Source organism: Lissotriton vulgaris, chromosome 5, assembly GCF_964263255.1.
Source record: "Lissotriton vulgaris chromosome 5, aLisVul1.2, whole genome shotgun sequence".
Lineage (NCBI taxonomy): Eukaryota > Metazoa > Chordata > Amphibia > Caudata > Salamandridae > Lissotriton > Lissotriton vulgaris.
The window spans coordinates 923,933,338-923,954,145 of record NC_141693.1 but is presented as its reverse complement, the minus strand read 5'-3'; the positions used below and the strand labels follow the sequence as shown (position 1 = coordinate 923,954,145).

The 20,808-nt window shown below is 47.9% G+C and overlaps 1 protein-coding gene across 1 annotated transcript in view; it reads right to left on the bottom strand.

Annotated features, from left to right (window-relative positions):
* The window catches only part of CFAP46 (cilia and flagella associated protein 46), a 1,558,477-nt gene that overhangs the window by 271,927 nt on the left and 1,265,742 nt on the right, over positions 1 to 20,808 (bottom strand). The window contains exon 53 of the mRNA XM_086922533.1: positions 9,220 to 9,299. Within this exon, the coding sequence (XP_086778659.1) occupies positions 9,220 to 9,299 (80 nt within the window). The remainder of the gene's footprint in view (positions 1 to 9,219; positions 9,300 to 20,808) is intronic.

Genomic DNA, 20,808 nt, shown 5'->3' with positions numbered 1-20,808 from the left:
AACAGACAGGAAAGGCGGAGAAGAAGAAAGAGCCTGGAGCTCACTCACCCTCCTGGCAGAGGTGATGGCAACCAGGAAGGCCGTCTTCAGTGTAAGGAGACGAAGAGGACAGTTATGAAGAGGCTCAAAGGGAGCACACATCAGATAGGTGAGAACAAGGTTCAAGTCCCACTGGGGCATCACGAAGGGAACAGGAGGGAACATGTGTGTGATGCCCTTCAGAAATCTACTCACTATAGGGGACTTGAACAAAGAAGGCTGATCTGGTAGCCTCAAGAAGGCTGAAAGAGCAGAGAGGTACCCTTTAAGAGTGCCCAGAGCAGAGCCCCGCTGGGCAAGGGAAAGAAGAAAGAGCAGCACTTCCGAAAGGGGTGCAGAGAGGGGATCCACAGCCTTTGCTGCGCACCATGCCACAAATCTGTTCCACCGGCAGGCGTATACCGACTTAGTGGAGGGACGCCTGGCTGCCAGAATGATGTCACAGACTTCGGGAGGCAAGTCAAATGGCCTCAATTGCCGCCGCTCAATCTCCAAGCTTGTAGGTGGAGACTGGACAGGTTCGGGTGCAGGACCGTCCCCTGCTGCTGCGACAGAAGGTCCTCCCGAAGAGGCAGACGAATCGGGGGATCGACTGACATGCTGAGTAGCTCGGGATACCAGTATCTTCGTGCCCAGTCCGGAGCCACAAGGACGACCTGGGCCCGGTCGCGCCTGATCTTCTTCAGCACTCTGGGCAGAAGTGGTATAGGCGGAAAGGCGTACAACAGACCGCAGCTCCACTCGCGACGAAAAGCGTCTCCGAGCGAGTGCCGCCTTGGAAACTCCAACGCGCAGAACTGCTGACATTGCGCGTTCTCTTCTGTGGCGAATAGATCTAACCAAGGCTCTCCCCACTGTCGAAAGAGACCTTGCGCCACGTCCGAGTTCAGACGCCATTCGTGATCCATCATGCACCGGCGGCTGAGTTCGTCCGCCCTGGCATTCAGAGAGCCTGCCAGGTGTTGAACCACCAGGGTCACGCCCTGATGTTCCAGCCACTGCCAGAGGCGCAGAGCCTCCTGGCAAAGGGTCCACGACCCCACACCGCCCTGTTTGTTGCAGTACCACATGGCGGTGGTGTTGTCGGTGAACACTTGCACCACGCTTCCCCTGACAGAGGGGAGGAATGCCTTCAGTGCAAGACGAATCGCCCGCAGCTCCAGAAGGTTGATGTGGAGCCGGGACTCCGCCGGAGACCAGAGGCCTCTGATCTCCGCCTCTCCCATGTGGCCTCCCCAGCCCTGGAGGGACGCGTCCGTCACAACTACGTGCTCCGGCTGGGGTAGGGAGAGGGGTCTGCCACTGACCCATTCGCGGTCCGTGAGCCACCACTGCAGTTGCTTCGCAGTGCCCTCCGAGATCAGGACATGATCGGACAGGTTGCCCTGATGCTGGGCCCACTGAAACTTCAGGTCCCACTGCAGAGCCCGCATCCGCCACCTGGCGTGACGCACCAGAAGGATGCAGGAGGCCATCAGTCCCAGAAGCCGCAGCGTCAACCTGACCGAGACTCGGGATAACGGTCTGAAGACAGGAATCAGAGCCTGAATATCCCGAACCCGCTGCTCGGGTGGGTAAACCCGAAACTGCGCCGAGTCGAGAACCGCTCCGATGAAAAGGAGCTTCTGAGAGGGACACAGGTGCGACTTCGGCACATTGATGGAGAACCCCAGCAAGTGCAGGAGGTCGGCCGTAGTCTGGAGGTGGCTGACGACTGTCTGGGGCGAGCCCGCCTTCAACAACCAGTCGTCGAGGTAGGGGAAGACTGATACCCCCTGCCTGCGCAGATGGGCTGCGACCACCGCCATCACCTTTGTGAACACCCGTGGGGCGCTGGTAAGGCCGAAGGGGAGCACGGTAAACTGAAAGTGCTCTAGGCCTACCGTGAACCGCAGGTAACGCCGGTGGGCCGGCAGGACGGGGATGTGGAAATAGGCGTCCTGCAAGTCCAACGCTACCATCCAGTCTCCTGGGTCCAGGGCAGCCAGGACCTGAGCTAAAGTGAGCATCTTGAACTTCTCCGTCCGGAGGAAGCCGTTGACGTTCCGCAGATCCAAGATAGGGCGTAGGCCCCCTTTGCCCTTCTTGGGCACCAGAAAGTAGTGGGAGTAACAACCACGTCCTACTTCTGGCCCAGGAACGCGCTCGATGGCCCTCTTGGCCAAGAGGGCCGAAACTTCCTCCTGCAGAAGTTGCAAGTGATCCCCCGACACACGGTGGTATTGAGGTGGCATGGATGGAGGGGAAGACTCGAAGGGGAGGGAGAAACCCCTTCGGACAATTTGCAGCACCCACCTGTCCGAAGTGACTGTATGCCAGTGGGAGAGGTGATGGCGAACCCTGCCTCCCACAGGCGTCACATGGGCCTGAAAACTCGGACTAGGAAGGTTTTGAGGCGGGGGCTGCTGAGGGAGGTGTGGACTGGCCTCGCCGCTGACCCCGACCACCGCCACGGCGGTTCCCACGTCCGCCACCGCGCTGCTGGACATTTTGCGGCGTGTGGCTGGCGGTCCGTGGAGGGGCGCCCCTTCCGTGGCCACGAAAGGAGCGAAAGGCACCCGATTGCTGGCGTGGGGCCGTAAGGCCCAAGGACTTGGCCGTGGCCCTGGAGTCCTTGAAACGTTCCAGCGCATGGTCTGCCTTGTCGCCAAAGAGGCGACGGCCATCAAACGGCATGTCCAGGAGAGTGGCCTGGACATCGGCCGAGAAGTTGGCGGACCTCAACCAGGCGTGGCGTCGAACCGCCACCGTCGTTGCCATCGCCCTGCCCAGTGAGTCCGTGGTATCCAGCCCACACCGGATAGAAAAGCGTGCCGCATCTCGGCCGTCCGCAAGGGTTTGGCTGAGTTTAGCCCTGACCTCCTCAGGGCATTGTGGCAGCACCTCCGCAACCGTGTCCCACAGAGTGTGGGTGTAGCGGCCCAAGAGACAGTTGGTGTTCACTGACCGTAGCCCCAGGCTCACAGACGAGAAGACCTTCTTCCCGAACTGCTCATATCTCTTGGATTCCCTGTCGGGCGGGGCCGACGGGAATGCGGATTGGGAGGTAGAGGCCTGGATGACCAGGCTCTCGGGGGTGGGATGGGTGGACAAAAAGCATGGGTCGCCCGGTGCCGGGCGGTAGCGTCTAGCCACGTTCCTGTCCACAGGGGGGCCTGTGGCGGGCTTGGACCAAGTGCCCAGCAGAACGTCACACAAGGCCTCATTGAACGGCAGAAGGGGCTCCGTGGAACCGGACTGCTGTTTGAGGACCTCAGTGAGGAGATTAGTCCTCACGGCCGCGACGGGGAGCTGAAGGTTTAAGGCCTTAGCTGCCTTCGTCAACACTACGCTGTAAGCAGAACCCGCCTCCGAAGCCACAGTCGGGGGCGACGTAAATCCAGTGTCTGGCGAGGTGTCAATACCACTGGCCTCCCCAAGCTCATATGTCCAGTCCTGATGCGACTGGCAATCGCGTGCCAGAGGGTCCTCGGACCCCTCCCATTGCTCCTCGTCACCCGGCTCCTGGAGACCAGGATTAACAGCCAGGGCCTCCTCATGGAGATAGAAGTCTCCGAAGGCCGACGGAATCGGCGCCCAGCGGCGCCCCTCCGACACCTGAGTAGGACCGTAGGAAGCATTGGGGTCGGCAACCACATCGGCTGCCGGGGACGACACCTGAAGGGACGGCGCCGGTGAGGTCGTAAGGTCGACCGGCGAGGTCCCGGATCCGGAGCCGGATCCAGCGAGGTCGCGCGGCGCCGGGACCGAAGTCGCCAGCGGCGCCGGGGCCGAAGCACCCGACGTCGTCGGGGCCGAAGCGCCCGACCCGGAAGGACCTCCAGACGGAGCCGATCGGCCCGAAGGCGCCACGGGAACCGACTGAGGAGGGAGGGCCCTCATGGCCATGAGGTACCTCTCGACCTCCTCCTGCGACGCGCCGTGCCCAGGGACCCGGAGGTGTGGGGCAGGCGGCGACGCTTGTGACTCCCGCGGAGCCGCGTGGGCGGTGTCGCCCGAGTCCCCGGTCGCATCGTGCGAGCGACGGGGCGGGTCGGAGGATCGATGGTGTCGCTCCGACCTCTCATGCCTCTTACCTGAGGACTTGGAACCGGACGATCGGTGACCACTCCCGGAGCGTCGATGACTCCGACCTCGCGACCTGTCCCTCGACCTCCCGTGGGACCGGGACCGGGACCTGGAGCGGCGCGGGGCCGACTGCCTCAGCTCGAGACGCTTGCGGGACCGCTCCCGCCTAGCCTTCGACGTCAGGGCCCGGCAGTCGTCACAGGTTCGATCGTCGTGGTCGAGGCCTAAGCACTTCAGGCACCGGCGATGGGGGTCCGTGACCGACATGAGTCGGCCGCACTTCGAGCAAGGCTTGAACCCGGGCATCCCTGGCACCGATAGTCGAGAAGCGACTAAATAGAGGATCAAAAAGATCAAAAAAGTTTTCAGTCAAAAAGTGACTGGGGGTAGAGCTTCTTCCGGATCTGCGCTAGCTGGCGCGGAAAAAAGAAGAACTGACGTCAGCGCGCATGGGCGCCGTCTATATACTCCGATGACGTCATCCCGGCGCTCACGACGCCGACGACGGACGCGGAGCCGCAGACGACGCCTACCAGCGCGCAGGGGTATTGCTACGCAAAAATTTCCGGATCCAGTCTGACGCCTGGGGATATTCTAAGGTAAGGAATCTATCACTAACGTGTCTCTTTCAGATCCAGATGTTTGAAGTGGCTACTTCGACTTTCTTTGTGTAGGAGGTAACCACCTGCACTCCAAAGGAGGGAAAGAGATTCTCCAGCAAGATTGTGCATTAAGCTACTGCACCCACCTGAAGGAGGGTGTCTGTGGGTATCCATGAGACCCCCCTAAAACTCCTGCAGAGGTCGCACTCAGGAAGCACACTGACTGTGCAGTGAGAAAGCCTGCTGATAGCCTTTTTGCCTCTGAACCTGAGTCAATAATAGGGAGTGGGTGCAAGGACTAACTGCTTCCATCAATACCATGGGGCATGCCCCCATGCTAATGGGGGAAAACTCCCTAAAGAAAGTGCATGCACTATATGTACACTGGTGCTATCTGTATTACAGAAGAGAGCAGGCAACAGTCAAGATGTAAGACAGGAAAGTAAATATTTCTCTAGTTGGAATATTTTGGAGATGCCGGACAACCCACTCCAAAGCGTATTTACTTTGTAGAATGCACACTTTCTCCTTTAACTCTGTTCTGATCTGCTCTGTTTGACTATCAATTTTCAAACAACTATGTTAGGAAGCAGGGGTGGGTAACTTACGTTTGGATTTTCTTCTCTTGCCTACTAAACCATTATGGGAACAACAGGAACTGAAAACTTTACAGTTGTCTACACAAAAAACAATTATCAATAGCCAGATTGCATGTTTTCACAGGTTAGTAACAGACTATTCCACACAATTTTCTAAGAATTAAACTACAGTTTAAACTTTTTCAGATGTAGTTGTAAACCTTACTCTCATTAAGTGGATGAGTGAGGTGCAAAGTAAATGTTCACTCTGTGAGGCTGTATCTCATCACTTCTGTTGGCCTAGCAGCAGCCAACTTTTCGCACTCAATGGAATTATATTTTCAAAGTATTCCACATAGGTTCAATCTCAGCTTTCTGTGCAGTTCTGTGCAGTTTCTAAAGATAAATCTCATTCTTTTAGTAAGCCTTCATTCAGCCTACTTTCACATTTCAGTTTCTGGACTGATTTTCACAGATCTTCCACATGGATTGAGCTCCAACGTCTGTCCTCATGTAAAAGAGGAAAGTAAGCATTTCTCCAGATGAAATATTTTAGAGCTCCACGGCATCCCAGTCAATACCATGTTCACTTTGGAAAATGTGCAGATTCCCTCCTTATAACTTATGCCAATCTACTCTCTGTTCCTACTTAATATGAACTTTTCGAAAACAAAAACCTCTCTAAGCCTGCCTTGTTGTGACTAGCAACATTGAACCAGTACAACCTCATTAAAAAAAAAAAAACCTTGTTGCTCTTTTATGTGGCCTCCAGCCAGGCCCTGCGCCCAACCTTCCACTGCAAATGGCCAACCTATCCCCACCTCAAGGGCAGCTGCCCATACATTTAACATGCACTTGTAAGAAGTGATAACATATAAGGAGGTTCTATTAATAAAATCAATGTGTTAGAATTTTCCCAGCATTACTTTACTAACCTAGGAGTGAGAACCTAGGGCTAGATGTAGGTAAAGTTCATTCACCGATTCTAAAATACTGAATTTTACCGATTCAGTATTTTAGAATCGGTAAATGCTATGTAGGGAAAAATTCGGTAAGTCTTACCCAATCGTTAAGATTCGGAATTTACCGAATCGGTATTTACCGATTCGGTAATTCACATTCATTCCTATGGGCCTGGAGGCCCATAGGTATGAATGTGAATTACCAAATCGATAAATACCGATTCAGTAAAATAGGGAAAGAGTCAAGGGTGGCAGGGTGTCACATTGACACCCTGTTGCACCCCTGAGTAGTGCTTGTGTGCACATGTGGCGCACATACATGCCCTAAGGGCATGTATGTCTGCCACATGGCACTGGTGTAAATGCACAGATTTGCATTTACAGAGGTATTCGTTATTTACCACCAACTAATAGTTGGTGGTAAATAACGAATCCTTAAAGCACAGAAGCACTCTTCAAAGTGCTTCCTACATGTCATTTACCGATTCGGAAAATACTGAATCGGTAAATGATGATTCGGTGAATACTATGGGCCATATGTAGGTAAATGATTCAGAAAAGGGGGTGGTGATGAACAGAGTGTCTGAATTAAGCAGACCACTCTTACCCAGTCCAAAGATCAGGGCTTGATCCATCACCGTTTTTTAGCTCACTGCACCATCCCAGCTCAGAACTTGGCTATATGCAAATTAGTCTGACCCTGGCCCAGTGCATCATGGGAACAGGGCAGACCAAACTACCAAGCCAATTCTTATACTGGGAAGGAAACAAGCTACCGGGGACCGGTTTCTGGCATTTCAGCCGTCTTCGGCCCGGCTTGCTTGAATCCTGATGGTGCAATGAGCTAGGGACTCACATCTGAGTATACCCTTCCACGCTTATGGTGGACAAAAATGATTCAGAAAAGGGGGTGGTGATGAACAGAGTGTCTGAATTAAGCAGACCACTCTTACCCAGTCCAAAGATCAGGGCTTGATCCATCACCGTTTTTTAGCTCACTGCACCATCCCAGCTCAGAACTTGGCTATATGCAAATTAGTCTGACCCTGGCCCAGTGCATGATGGGAACAGGGCAGACCAAACTACCAAGCCAATTCTTATACTGGGAAGGAAACAAGCTACCGGGGACCGGTTTCTGGCATTTCAGCCGTCTTCGGCCCGGCTTGCTTGAATCCTGATGGTGCAATGAGCTAGGGACTCACATCTGAGTATACCCTTCCACGCTTATGGTGGACAAAAATGATTCAGAAAAGGGGGTGGTGATGAACAGAGTGTCTGAATTAAGCAGACCACTCTTACCCAGTCCAAAGATCAGGGCTTGATCCATCACCGTTTTTTAGCTCACTGCACCATCCCAGCTCAGAACTTGGCTATATGCAAATTAGCCCAGTGCATCATGGGAACAGGGCAGACCAAACTACCAAGCCAATTCTTATACTGGGAAGGAAACAAGCTACCGGGGACCGGTTTCTGGCAGTTCAGCCATCTTCGGCCCGGCTTGCTTGAATCCTGATGGTGCAATGAGCTAGGGACTCACATCTGAGTATACCCTTCCACGCTTATGGTGGACAAAAATGATTCAGAAAAGGGGGTGGTGATGAACAGAGTGTCTGAATTAAGCAGACCACTCTTACCCAGTCCAAAGATCAGGGCTTGATCCATCACCGTTTTTTAGCTCACTGCACCATCCCAGCTCAGAACTTGGCTATATGCAAATTAGTCTGACCCTGGCCCAGTGCATCATGGGAACAGGGCAGACCATTTACCGAATCGTAAATACCGAATTTTACTGATTCGGTATTTACGATTCGGTAAATGCCATGTAGATAATAATTCTTTTAAAATTACCGAATCGGTAATATTCAGTAATTACCGAATCGATATTTACCGATTCGGTAATTGCCATTGATTCCTATGGGCCTTGAGGCCCATAGGAATCAATGGCAATTACCGAATCGGTAAATATCGATTCGGTAATTTTACCGATTTGTCAAGGGGGACAGGGTGTCACTTTGACACCCTGTTGCACCCTTGATTCTGGCTTGTGTGCAATGTGACACACATACATGCCCTTAGGGCATGTATGTGTGCCATATGGCACAGGTGTACATGCACAGATGTTATTTGATGTTATTTACCATGCCATTGTATTTCATGGTAAATAATGAATTTCTAATGGCCTGTGGCACTGTTTCCAGTGCCACCTACATCCCAAATTTCCGAATCTGTACATTTCCCGATTCGGTAATTTACAGATTCGGTAAAATTACCGATTCGGTAAATATACAGAATCGGTAATTTTCTGTCCCCCTACATCTGGAAGTACAAATACCGGTCGGTAACGGGCGAAATCGGCTGTTACCGACCGGTATTTTGCCACCTGCATATGGCCCTGAATCGGTAAATACCGATTCGGTATTTACCGAATCTCCCCTACATAGCAAATGGCTCAATACCGGTCGGGAAACCTGAAATTTACAGAATTTCGGGTTTACAGACCGGTAATGGGCCACCTACATCTGGCCCTAAGTTCTGTATTCAGTTATGCTGAAACACTTTATGGACAGCTGCCAGAATGTTAACCACGTAAGCAGTCAGTAGATAGGTGGCTTAAAATAAAAGAATCCTACTTTACCAGGTCTTTCGAATTTCTTGGCTCAAGTCAAGAGCTAGGATCTATATTGAACTTATGTGCATAACATACTAAGGCCTTTCATTACCCATTATGGTGGACCAGAGAAGCCTTTGTCACTGTACATGGGTCATATATCTCTGGAAAACATTGCTCACCATATCCATCAATCCTTTTTGAAAATCAAACAGACCCCTGACCACGTTTTAAAAATTAATTATTTGACGACATTAAGGTTTGTTCACAGCGCATATTGGCTTATTTTCTCTAATTTTTCCAAATGTTGTTTTTTACACTCATTCACAAGACAATTGAACGCATAACAGATCTATGCTTACCGATTTTGATTTCTTTTTCTGTTCCATTTTTGGTTTTGATTCTTTTGCACTCTTAACATCTTTTTTCGCATCAGTGTCCGCTACAAGGTGAAAGAAGAATGTGGGTTGGTGTATGTTTGTATGGAAAATTATAATTTAACTGATGCAGATCTATATTACAAGCATGATAAATCTGACTTACTTAAATAGTCTAAATTTTAACCAATGACGATACAAATTACGCTGTGCCATAGTTCAGCAAGTTCATAGAAATTATACCTGCTAAAAATGCAGTTCAGAATAGTTTATCTGGAAATAGGTAAAATATTTCAAACGAAAGACATGTACACTACGTGACTGTTGTATCACTGATTGACCAATTATTAGGTATGTGACTCAGAAAATAATTGTGCTACATACATGGAACAATAGATCAGAGTCTTGAATGGAAGTAAAAGATAGGAGTCTATGGACCCTCCTTCCTCTGACGGTCGCACGTCAACTTGCAATGACTTCTGCGCAGGGGTTCATTACATCCATTTTCAATTGCAAACATGGTACACCAGTGATGCACCCTAGCACCCCTTCAGTTTAATTTAGATTTTGCTTGAGTCTCTTCACGTGGTAATGACCCACGTTAGTTTACCTTATATCGTGGGGTACATTTCCCATTATCTTGAAACATCCAAATTAAATAAAAAAGCTTGTTAACATGAGTCAATCTTCAAAGGCCTTATCTTCTAACGATAAATATGAAATTGCAAAAGAAAATGCTAATAGTCAGAAAACAGTTGTCATTATACACTACATAGAGTATAGCCAGACAAGTTAATTTATACGCTCCAGCTCCACTCAAAAAATACTTCGGTACTATACTGGCTATCGAAAAGCAGTCAATTTAGAGATGTTGGAGTAATTAAAAGAGACCTCAATTTAGGTGGATACCGGAAGGCTGTCTAACCAAAAAGTGGAGGAGCTCTCCTAGTTTTCAAATGTTCAGAGATTCTACTCTAGAACCGATGAGTGTCTTTTGATTGTGGGAGTAATGAGAGGGTATAAAAGGTCTCAAATGCCTGCAGGGAGCAGTGGTCTTAGAATCTCAAACTTTGACAGTGGAAGGAGGGAGGTCTTGAAGAACAAGTTACTTTCCTTCATTAACGATGACAGTAAGAGACATATACTAGTTATAGTTAGATTCCTTACCTTAGTATTACCCCCAGGCGTCCGATTGGATCCAGAGAATTCTTTTCTCAGCAGTACCCCTGCGCGTCGGTAGGTGGCGTTGGTCGACTACGCATCCGTTGTTGGTGTCGTGGTCGCCGGGATGACGTTGCGGTGTCTACTTAGACACCTCCCAGGCGCGCTGACGTCAGTTCAGACACAACTTTCCACGCCAGAAGCACAGAGCCATGCAAGACACTGATCACTGGTGCATCAAACTAGGGCCCCTGTAAGGGAGTCCCTATTACTAGAAGTCAGTTCGCAGAACAGGGAGGATGAGTGGGGCGGTAAGAAATCTATAACTAATAAACGTCTTTTATAGATACATCGTTACCGAAGGTAAGTAACTTGTTCATCTGAAAGAGACTATTAGTTATAGATTCCTTACCTTAGAATAGATGCCCCAGCAATAGGATGTATGATGTTACAACACGATCATTTATTTTTTATTTTTTTTTAATTTATTTTGAAAGTTTTATATAGCGCGGACAAGATCCTTGCGGATATCAGAGCGCTTTACATGGAAGGAGTACATGAGGGATCATAGTTCAGAGATAAAACATCGTCAAACAAATAAATCAAAAGAAGCAATCAGTACAATCAGATAGGTCATGCATAGGGTGCAATATGAACTAATGATCTGTGCATTAAAAACAAATAGAGGTATAATACTGCAATAGAAGGCATACATTCACTAGTTGATAATAATCTAACATAGGCCATTATGGTGCTATATGAGCTGACGATCGGTGCATTATAAACAAATAGAAGTATAGTACTACAAAAAAAGGCATTCACACGCTAATTAATAGTAGTCTTTCTAATTAATAGTAGTATTTCTTAGGATGCTATATGGGCTAACTATCGGTGCATTAAGAGTGATTGGAGGTATGTTACTGCAAAGTGGCAAACATTCGCCAGTTAAAATTAGCCTAATGAGTGTTTCCCAAGGGTGAGTTCAAGTGGTGAAAATTGCGGTACATTACATAACTGTTTTTACAACACAAGTCGTTACAAGGACTTGTGCTGTAGGGCGCTGGACTTAGGAATTGTATGATTTACTATTCCAACTCCAGCCTACGTACAGTAGGGAAGGTGTTGGAATAGTAAATCACACTATTCCTAAGTACAGCGCCCTCCAGTGCAAGTCGTGGTGTTTTGACCGCGTTGTTAAGGTCGTTTCTCTCAGCAATACCAACCCCAGAGGTGGGTCTGCAAACTAAGTTCACACCAGGAAGTCCTGGAGCACAGAATGGCAGAAAAAGCTGTCTCTCCGGACTTGGCTGTACGGGCAGGAATGATTTGTAGACATGTGCAAATATGCCCACGTGGCTGCCTGGCAGATGTCAACAAGCGGAACGCCACGTCCCAAAGCAGTAGTGGTTGCCGTCGCCCTGGTAGAGTGGATGTGTCGTCTTACTGGAGTTTCCTTTTTAGCCAAAGAATAGCAGATCCTCATTCTTAGGACAACCCATTGAGAGATGGTACGTTTGTGCACTGCCCGACCTTTCTTGGTGCCCACATAACCCACGAAGAATTGATCGTCCACCCGGAAGTCCTTAGTGTGGTCAAGGTAGAAGGACAGCGCATGTTTTGGGTCCAGACGGTGGAGTCTCTTCTCTTTGGAAGGGTGCAGAGGCGGGAAGAAGGTGGGCAATGTGATGGTGTGACCTTTGTGGAAAGAGGTAACCACTTTGGGCAGAAAAGAGAGCCTAGTACGAAGAACCACTTTGTCCGGATGAACAGCAAGAAAGGGAGGTTTGGAAGATAAAGCCTGAAGCTCACTCACCCTGTGAGTAGAGGCGATGGCGAGCAAGAAATCAGTCTTCAAAGTAAGAAGACAAAGAGGACAATTATGTACTGGTTCAAAGAGAGCCCGCATAAGATAAGTGAGGACAAGATTAAAGTCCCACTGGGCATTACAAATGGAGAAGGAGGAAAGAGATGAGTCATGGCCTTCAGAAATCTGTTAACAATCAGGGACTTGAAAACAGAAGGCTGATCAGGAAGGCAAAGAAATGCTGAAATGGCTGAAAGATAGCCTTTAAGAGTGCCCAGAGCAGAACCCTGCTGGGCCAAGGAAAGAATGAAGTGGAGAACCTCGGAAAGAGGGGCGGAAATTGTGATCCACAGTCTTTGCTGTGCACCATGCCACAAATGTGTTCCATCTACAGGCGTATACCGTTTTAGTGGAGGGATGCCTGGCTGCCAAGATGAAGTTACAGACTTCTGGAGGAAGGTCAAAAGCTGTCAACTGTCGCCACTCCATCTCCACGCAAGGAGGTGGAGGCTGGACAGGTTTGGGTGGATGACCGATCCCTGCTGCTGAGACACAAGATCATCCTGAAGAGGCAGTCTGATCGGAGGATTACTGGCCATACTCAAGAGCTCGGGTACCAGACTCTTTGTGCCCAGTCTGGGACCACAAGAATAACTTAGGCATGGTCGCGCCTGATCTTCTTCAGCACTCAGGGCAGAAGTGGTACAGGCGGAAAGGCGTACAGGAGGCCGCAATTCCACTCAGGACTTAAGGCATCGCCGAGCGAGTGCAGCCTTGGAAACTCAAACGTTCAGAACTGCGGCCATTTTGCATTCTCTTCAGTGGTAATTAGATCTAACCAAGGCTCTCCCCCTGCTGAAAGAGACCTTGCACCACCTCCGAGAGAAGACGCCATTCGTAATCCATCATGCACCGGCAGCTGAGTTTGTCTGCCCTGGCGTTCAAGGAACCTGCCAGGTGTTAAACCACCAGGGTCATGCCCTGATGTTTCAACGGTTTCCATAGGCGAAGAGCCTCTTGATATAGGGTCCAACAGCCCACCCCACCCTGTTTGTTGCAGTACCACATGGCGGTGGTATTGTCCGTGCCAAGTGCAGGATGAGTCACCCAGAGCTCTAAAAGGTCGATGTGGAGCCCAGACTCAGCCAGAGACCAGAGGCCTCTAATCTCTGCCTCTCCCATGCCGCCGCCCCATCCCAGTAGTGACGCATCCGCCACCACAGCAAACTCTAGTTGGCAGTTGACCCAATCCCGGTTTGTGAACCACCACTGCAATTGACTTATAGGTCACTTTGAGATCAGGATGACATAAGAAAGATTTCCCTGATGCTGCAGCCACTGGAACATCAGGTCCCACTGCAGAGCCCGCATATGCCATCTGGCATGATCTACCAGCAGGATGCAGGAGGCAATGAAGCCCAGCAGCCACACGGTCATTCTCACCAAAATCCGGGCTGGAGGCTGAAACATCAGTTTCATAGCCGCTGCTTGGGAGGATAAGTCTGAAGATGTGCTGTATCCAGAACTGCTCCAATGAAAAGGAGCTTCTGAGAGGGAATCAGGTGCGACTTCAGCACGTTGATAGTGAACCCCAGCGAATGCAGGAGGTTGGCCGTAGTCTGGAGATGGGAGACGACACAGCCAGTCATCGAGATAGGGGAAGACTGGATCTGCACCAAATGAGCTGCGACCACCGCCATCACTTTTGTGAACAACCGAGGGGCACTGGTAAGGCCAAAGGGGAGCACAGTAAACTGAAAATACTTGTGGCCTACTGTGAACTGTAGGTAAGGCTGGTGGGAAGGCAAGACGGAGATGTAAAAATAAGCGTCCTGCAAGTACAATGCTATAATCCAGTCTCCTAGGTCGGTGGCAGACAATACCTGAGCCAAGGTTAACATTTTTAACTTCTCCTTCCGGAGGAAGCAATTGACGTCCCTGAAGTCTAAGATAGGACGCAGGCCTTTGTCCTTCTTGGGAACCAGGAAGTAGTGGGAGTAACAACCACTACCTACTTCTGGCACAGGGACTCATTTGACAGCTCCCTTGGCCAAGAGAGCCCTAACTTCCTGGCAGAGAAGGGCCAAGTGATCCTCCGACATGCGATGGAGTGCTGGTGGCACGGAAGGAAGGGTAGTCTTAAAGGGATGTGAGTAGCCCCTTCAGACCTTCTGCAAAACCCACCTGTCCGACGTGATGTTGTGCCAGTGGGGAGGTGATGGTGGATCCTCCTGCACTGACAACTGGTGGCCCTGAAAGGTCGGACTAAGAAAGCTTGGAGGATGCTAGAGGGGGCGCATTGATAGACTGGCCCGCCCGCTGGCTCCCAGACACGTGACACTGGGTGCCATATCCCCGGCCACGAAGAGGCTGGGTAGCTTGCGCGGCCCTGAGGCTCTGGGTGGAACGTGGTGGGGCACCCCTTCTGTAGCCACAAAAGGGGCGAAAGGCAGACTGCTTAGGGCGAGAAGTTGCTGCAAGGCCCAAGTATTTGGCCATGGTGCTAGAGTCCTCGATGCTCTCAAGTGCATTGTCTGCCTTGTCACCAAACAGGTGACGGCCTTCAAAGGGCATGCCCAAAAGTGTGGATTGGACATCTCCAGAGATGCCAGATGTTCTTAGCTAGGCGCAGCACCTCAATGCTACCGACGTGGAAATCGTCCTACCCAGCAAGTCGGCAGTATCCAGCCCACACCAGATGGTGAACTTAGCTGTGTCTCGATGCTCAGCAACACTGCAGGTGAGCATGGCCCAAGCCTCCTCCGGGCACTGTGGCAGCACTTGCGCGACCGAATCCCCACACTGTGTGTGTTTAACGGCCCAAGAGACATGCAGTGTTCACCGACCGCAGACCTAAGCTGGCGAAGAAAACATAATTGTCCAGCTTCTTGGTTTCCCTATCTGGAGGAGTAGTAGGGAATGTACCTTTTGAGGATGAGGCTTGCACTACCAAGCTCTCAGGGGTAGGGTGTTGGAAGAGGAAAAGTAGGTCGCCCGGGGCCCGGCGGAGGTGTTTGGCAATCATCCTGTCCACAGGAGCCTCTGCGCTGGGCTTGGACCATGTGCCCAGAAGATGTCAGTGAGGGCCCCATTAAAAGGCAGCAAGGACTCCAAAAAGGCCACTGCCGGCAGAAACACCTCAGTCAGGAGGTTAGGCCTGACAGCCATCGTAGGAAGCTGGAGGCCCAAGACCTCAGCCGCCCTACACAACACCACAGCGTAGAAAGCCCCCTCCTCCATAGCCATGGTAGGGGGAGAAAGCATACCTAGGTCTGGGGCGGCACCCAAAACACTGGCATCACCCAACTCCACTTGCCAGTCTGGCTCCTCAATTTTGTTTACTATAGGGTCAACAGACCCATTCCAGTCTTCCTCACACTCCTCTGGCTGCCACTCAGGGTGGTAGGGATCGCCAGGCATGAAGAGCGGTACAAACGTTCCCTCGGGCGCCGGTACCGATGTTGTATCCAAGCTGGGGGTGAGGCTGGGGTTGACGCTGGTTGGTGGCGCAACCGATGTCAGGGGCGTCGTCACTGGAATCGGTGCCTGGGAAGGTACTGTGAGGTCGATCGGCGTCGATCCGGATCCAGGCCTGGATAATGGGGTACTCTGCAGCAGTGAGGCCAGAGCCACCCGCATTGAAGGCCCAGGGCCCCCAGCGGAGTCTGTGGGGCCAGCAGGTGTGCCTGTGGAGTCGGGCTGCCCAAAGAGGCTGTGCAGCGCTTCGTAAAAGGCACAAAGCTGGGCAGGGAATGCTCCGGCTTTGGGAAAAGGAGAAAAGAGCGGAGCCGTTCCAGTGGACTCCAAAGAAGGACGGAGAGAAGGCGAAGAGCGACTATGCTTCTTCGCCTTTTTCTTGTGCTTCGACTTACCAGAGGAGTGCAAAGACTTCAAGGACAAATGGTGGTGACTCAGAGACCGGTCCCGGGACCGGAACCTCAAATGGCGCAGAGCAGAGTGCCGGGCCTCCAAAAGCTTTCAGGACCGCTCCTTACAAACACTTCTGGTTGAGGGCCGCCAGTCTGAGTGTGACTTCAGGTCATGGATGCGCTCCATGCAGCAAAGACACAGAAGATGCAGATCGGTGATCGACATCAACTTGTGACAGCAGCTGCCTGAAGGCTTGAAACCGGGCCGACAGTTGCACATCCCTCCTGCGCCAGGAGTCGAAGACTTGCAAAGATGTCGAAAAAAGTCAAAAAAGGATTAGTCAAAAGGTGACTAAGAGGCACTCTCTCTCCGGATCTGCACTGGCTGGTGCGGAAAAAGAAAGAACTGATGTCAGCGTGCAAGGGCAGCATCTATGTAGACACTGCAACATCATTCCGTCGAGGATGACACCGACGACGGATGCGGAGTCAACCGATGCCACCTACCGATGCACTGGAGTACCGCTGAGAAAAAATGTCTCCGGATCCAATCCGACGCCTGGGGGTAATTCTAATGTAAGGAATCTATAACTAATAATCTCTTTCAGATGGACTTAGTAACCTGACCATACATGAGGTCACAGTTTAGAATATTTTGATAATAATTATTATGGACAGATAGCCAGGACAATCTCAATGGATCACTTCAAGACTAAGGGTTATACTGCTGGTAATATGAGCAAGAAAAGCTATTCAACCACAATTAACCACAATATTAACCAGCTGATAAAATATATAATGTGAAAGGCTTCACAAAATAATGATACAAAATAGTAAGACAAACAGGAATTAGAAAATAATTTTAGAAATGTTATGAAGGTGTATATTCCGCAGAAGGTTCAGATTATTGGAAGGGAACAATATATGTTATTTTAATGTGCTATTGACAATCATATTTTATAAAAGTGTTTCCAGGAAAAATATAATCTTCAGCAAAGACTCATGGCGTTTAATTCACTAATGTATATAGGAACGCGTGTAAAAAGTAATCAAGTAGCAAAACCTTCACAAAAAACAACTATTACCCACCCACCAAAGCATGCTTTTTGGATAGAAGATTAATACAATGCGTTTTCAGCTGTAAATTGTTGCCCCGTCTCAGTGAACTACGCAAATAGAATCAGTGAACACGATCCTTTCGCTTCCAGAGCATTCAAACCAAAATCTGTGCATGAGGTTACAAGGAAGACCTACTCAATCCAGTTAAGTGTTTATTTTGCATACATGCTTATTTTGAATAGTATGACACCCTTTTTTATTTATTAAACTATAATTATTTTTTAATCATATAAATTTCAAGCATTAGCAAATTCTGCATAAATAGTGTGAATTTTTGGAGGTGTAGCATGCTATAATGTTTACTCTAAGAAGTTTGAAAAATCTTTTGGCCTGCATTACATAAACACATTTACCTATAGCAGCTATAGTGGAACTTTGTTACTTAAGAAAAAGAAAACACAATGGATTTGATGTCATAGAAACATGGCATCTCAAACATAATAGTCTTTTACAATTCTGAATTTCTAAAATCATGGTCCTCATTTAGGGGTTTAAGAAATATTGCCCAAATTTCAGATATTGCAAGTTAAGTTTAAAATTAATTTCCAAGGTCTTTAATAAGGCGATGGAGATATCATTCTGCCAAAAATATATTTGGCCTTAGGCAACTTATCAAGAAAATTGAAAATCTCAGAGGTGCATTACTGAATATGACTTCCAGCCCTAATTCGTGATTACATGTACCTCGCATTATTCAAAAATTGATTTTCTTCTTTGTTAACGACACCAAACATTAAGAAATATGTTTGGTCAGTCTGTGTTGTTTCCCTTTAACAAGAAAGACACATGTTAATACCTTGGCCTCATATATAGTAAATTAAATGCAGTCTTATGTACTTGCCTGGAGTAGTTAGTCCCTTTGAGTCTTCTCAGTACTTCAAATGAGCACAGCATTTTATGTCTTGCTGTGAGTTTTATCAGTTCCTTCTCAACAGCCTAAATATCTACTGCACCACATTTTCTGAATGAAGACAATATCTGTAACAATATGTTTGCTTTTAAATATGCCAATCAATGTGATCAAACTGTAATGAGTGAAGCTCTCTTGAGTACAATCTAATGACATTTTAAAATCTTCATCTGCCTGGAGTACCCTATTAACTTTTTCATGGAGCAAGCAGTTTTGCTACATGTCAAAACATCTAAGCCTACAGGATCATTGTATTCAGCCTGGCAGCACAGGAATAAAGTAGATCAAAAGTCGCAAAAAGTATTAAACCTACTGTACTAGACATGCTACAATAAAGAACTTGTCCTAAGTCTAAAATCTAAACCTTTGTGTCCTCAACCACTGCAGCAGTATTAACTAACTGATTGCCAACCTACTTCATGCTGCAACTAAGCCTTCCATTCGACCCTCACAAACCATTCTCTCTAAAAAAAAAAAGAAGCCAATTAATCAGACTGCAATATGGATTAAATGCATAATACCTCTGATTAAACCAGATTACTTACAAAACTGCAGATCTTCTTTAAGGTAGGGATTACAGAATTTTTATGAAATGGGAACACGTGTAATGCTTGAAGGAGGCAGATCTCTCCCCTTCCTTCAATCATTATGCAAAAAACTGCCTTACAAAGTCTCCATTTTGGGTCCTACCGAGCCAACATCCAACCACTGCAATGAAGAGGAGAATTTTGCTTCCCAAGAACTTTTGTTAGCTGTAGTAATCACAGTTAAGAAGGGATTTAGCTTTGCACTAGTGGGGGAATTCAGCCAGAGGATGTAGAGTGATAATCTTTGGAAGCAGGGTAGGGTGTCATGGTTACAGGTCTTTCATGTTGGCTTGCGTGTACAGGGGCATATTAATACCAGGCCTTGTTCTAGATGCAAAGTGATGCTAACCCTTTACATGCAGAGTATTTTACTTTGAGTGGTCCTATTCCACTATGTTTTGGGGACTCAACTCCCGCAGTTGAAACTCCAATCTTTTTTAAGGTACTGTGATACTATGCAATCTGATGCTTGTCAGAACTACTTGCAGAAGTCTATAGTATCTCACCACCTTTAAGTTGCCTTCTTCTGACGCCTCATAAAATTATTAAGCCTTGGCAAAGCCAATAGGTCTGGAGGTAGTTCTAGCCTCTTTGCTTTGCCAATGCTGGTTTTGTTTTGTCATGGTTTTTGTAAAACAATATTTGTAGGAGAGCTGCCACCCACCAATATATATAAAAAAAATAATTGGAAGCACATTTTTGATATTTTATTTAAGAAATCATACATTGCCACAGTAGTCTATGACACTCAAAGGAACTTTGTGTGCGGAAGTGCTCCTTGTGAAAGAACACAATGCAGTCCTTCTCACTGATTCATGGTGTATGTTATATGGGGCAGAAGATAATGTGAATGAAGTAAAAACTGACCAATGGTGGCGAATCACTCACAATCCATGCAGACAGGCAATCACCATTCTTTTATTTATTAATTTTGTATTTCCTTTTCTTAGGAGGTACAGTACATTCCACCACAGCAGCCGAGGTGAACATCTATACAGATCATAAATATATAGATATACATTTAAATATGCGAAACATCCCGCTCTCCATTAAGAGAAAGCCGGCACTCGAATTTCTGGAATAATTAATTTATTCAAAGACAGCTCTTATAAAAACTGGAATGTGCTTCGATTGTTAACACAGCCTTTGACAAAGGATGTGTTAACAGTCAAAATGCAGTGAGCAGGTTTCTATAGTACTACTGCAGCCATACGTTCTCATAGGTTATCATTGGCTCTATCTCACACCAGGTTTTCCATCTATTGTTCTGTAGGAAATCCTCCAATTTCAAAAATGCATTCATTCTACATGTAACCAGTATTGCTGGATCCATAGCGACCCCACCCTCTAAGTCTAGTTAGCTCAATACAGTTTCTAAATTTACGTAGAGAATACCAAAAACCTTATAAAACTCTGTTCTTGTCTACAGGAGCCCTTGTAATGTCTTTTTATCTGACTTTTATTAGGTGTTTAGTAAGTCTTGGAAGGTCTCAAATTTGTTTTTCTTCAAGCATCTTATCGACTAATTTGCTTTGAAGGCGGATTTATAAAGTACATGTCTTATTAAATCTGTACATGTGACTTTTTATCCAAATTTCCACCGATTGATTTTTCTTAACATTACTTAGCCCATTCATGTTAAATGAAAACACTATCACTGATCACTAAAAAAGGAGATGCAGAACCTGACCTGGCACTTCACAAATACACTACCGGCTATTTTCTCGGCAAAGATTTACATGTCTTTAAACACCCCCTAGTGACTTTTTATCATACCCAAAAATGCAAAGATGCTATGTGCATATTGCAGAATAAAAAAATCTAACACTCCACAACATCTTTATAGTAAACATAGAAGACACATACATTCTTTAAATAATTCAATAGAAAGCGTTCCTTATTAAAGTACATTACTTATTCAATATTAAAGTAACTTAAAGTGCATAGCATACACCAGCTTACAAGACTTTAACTGGCCTCTCTTTATCCCTGTATTACCACCTAGCCAACCCTGCCTACCTTCAAATTGCCACAAATAAATCCTTTTCAATGTATTATAACAAAATATACACAAGCCCTGGCACTGAACCTCCTTTTTCTCAATTTACCCAACACCTCCATACA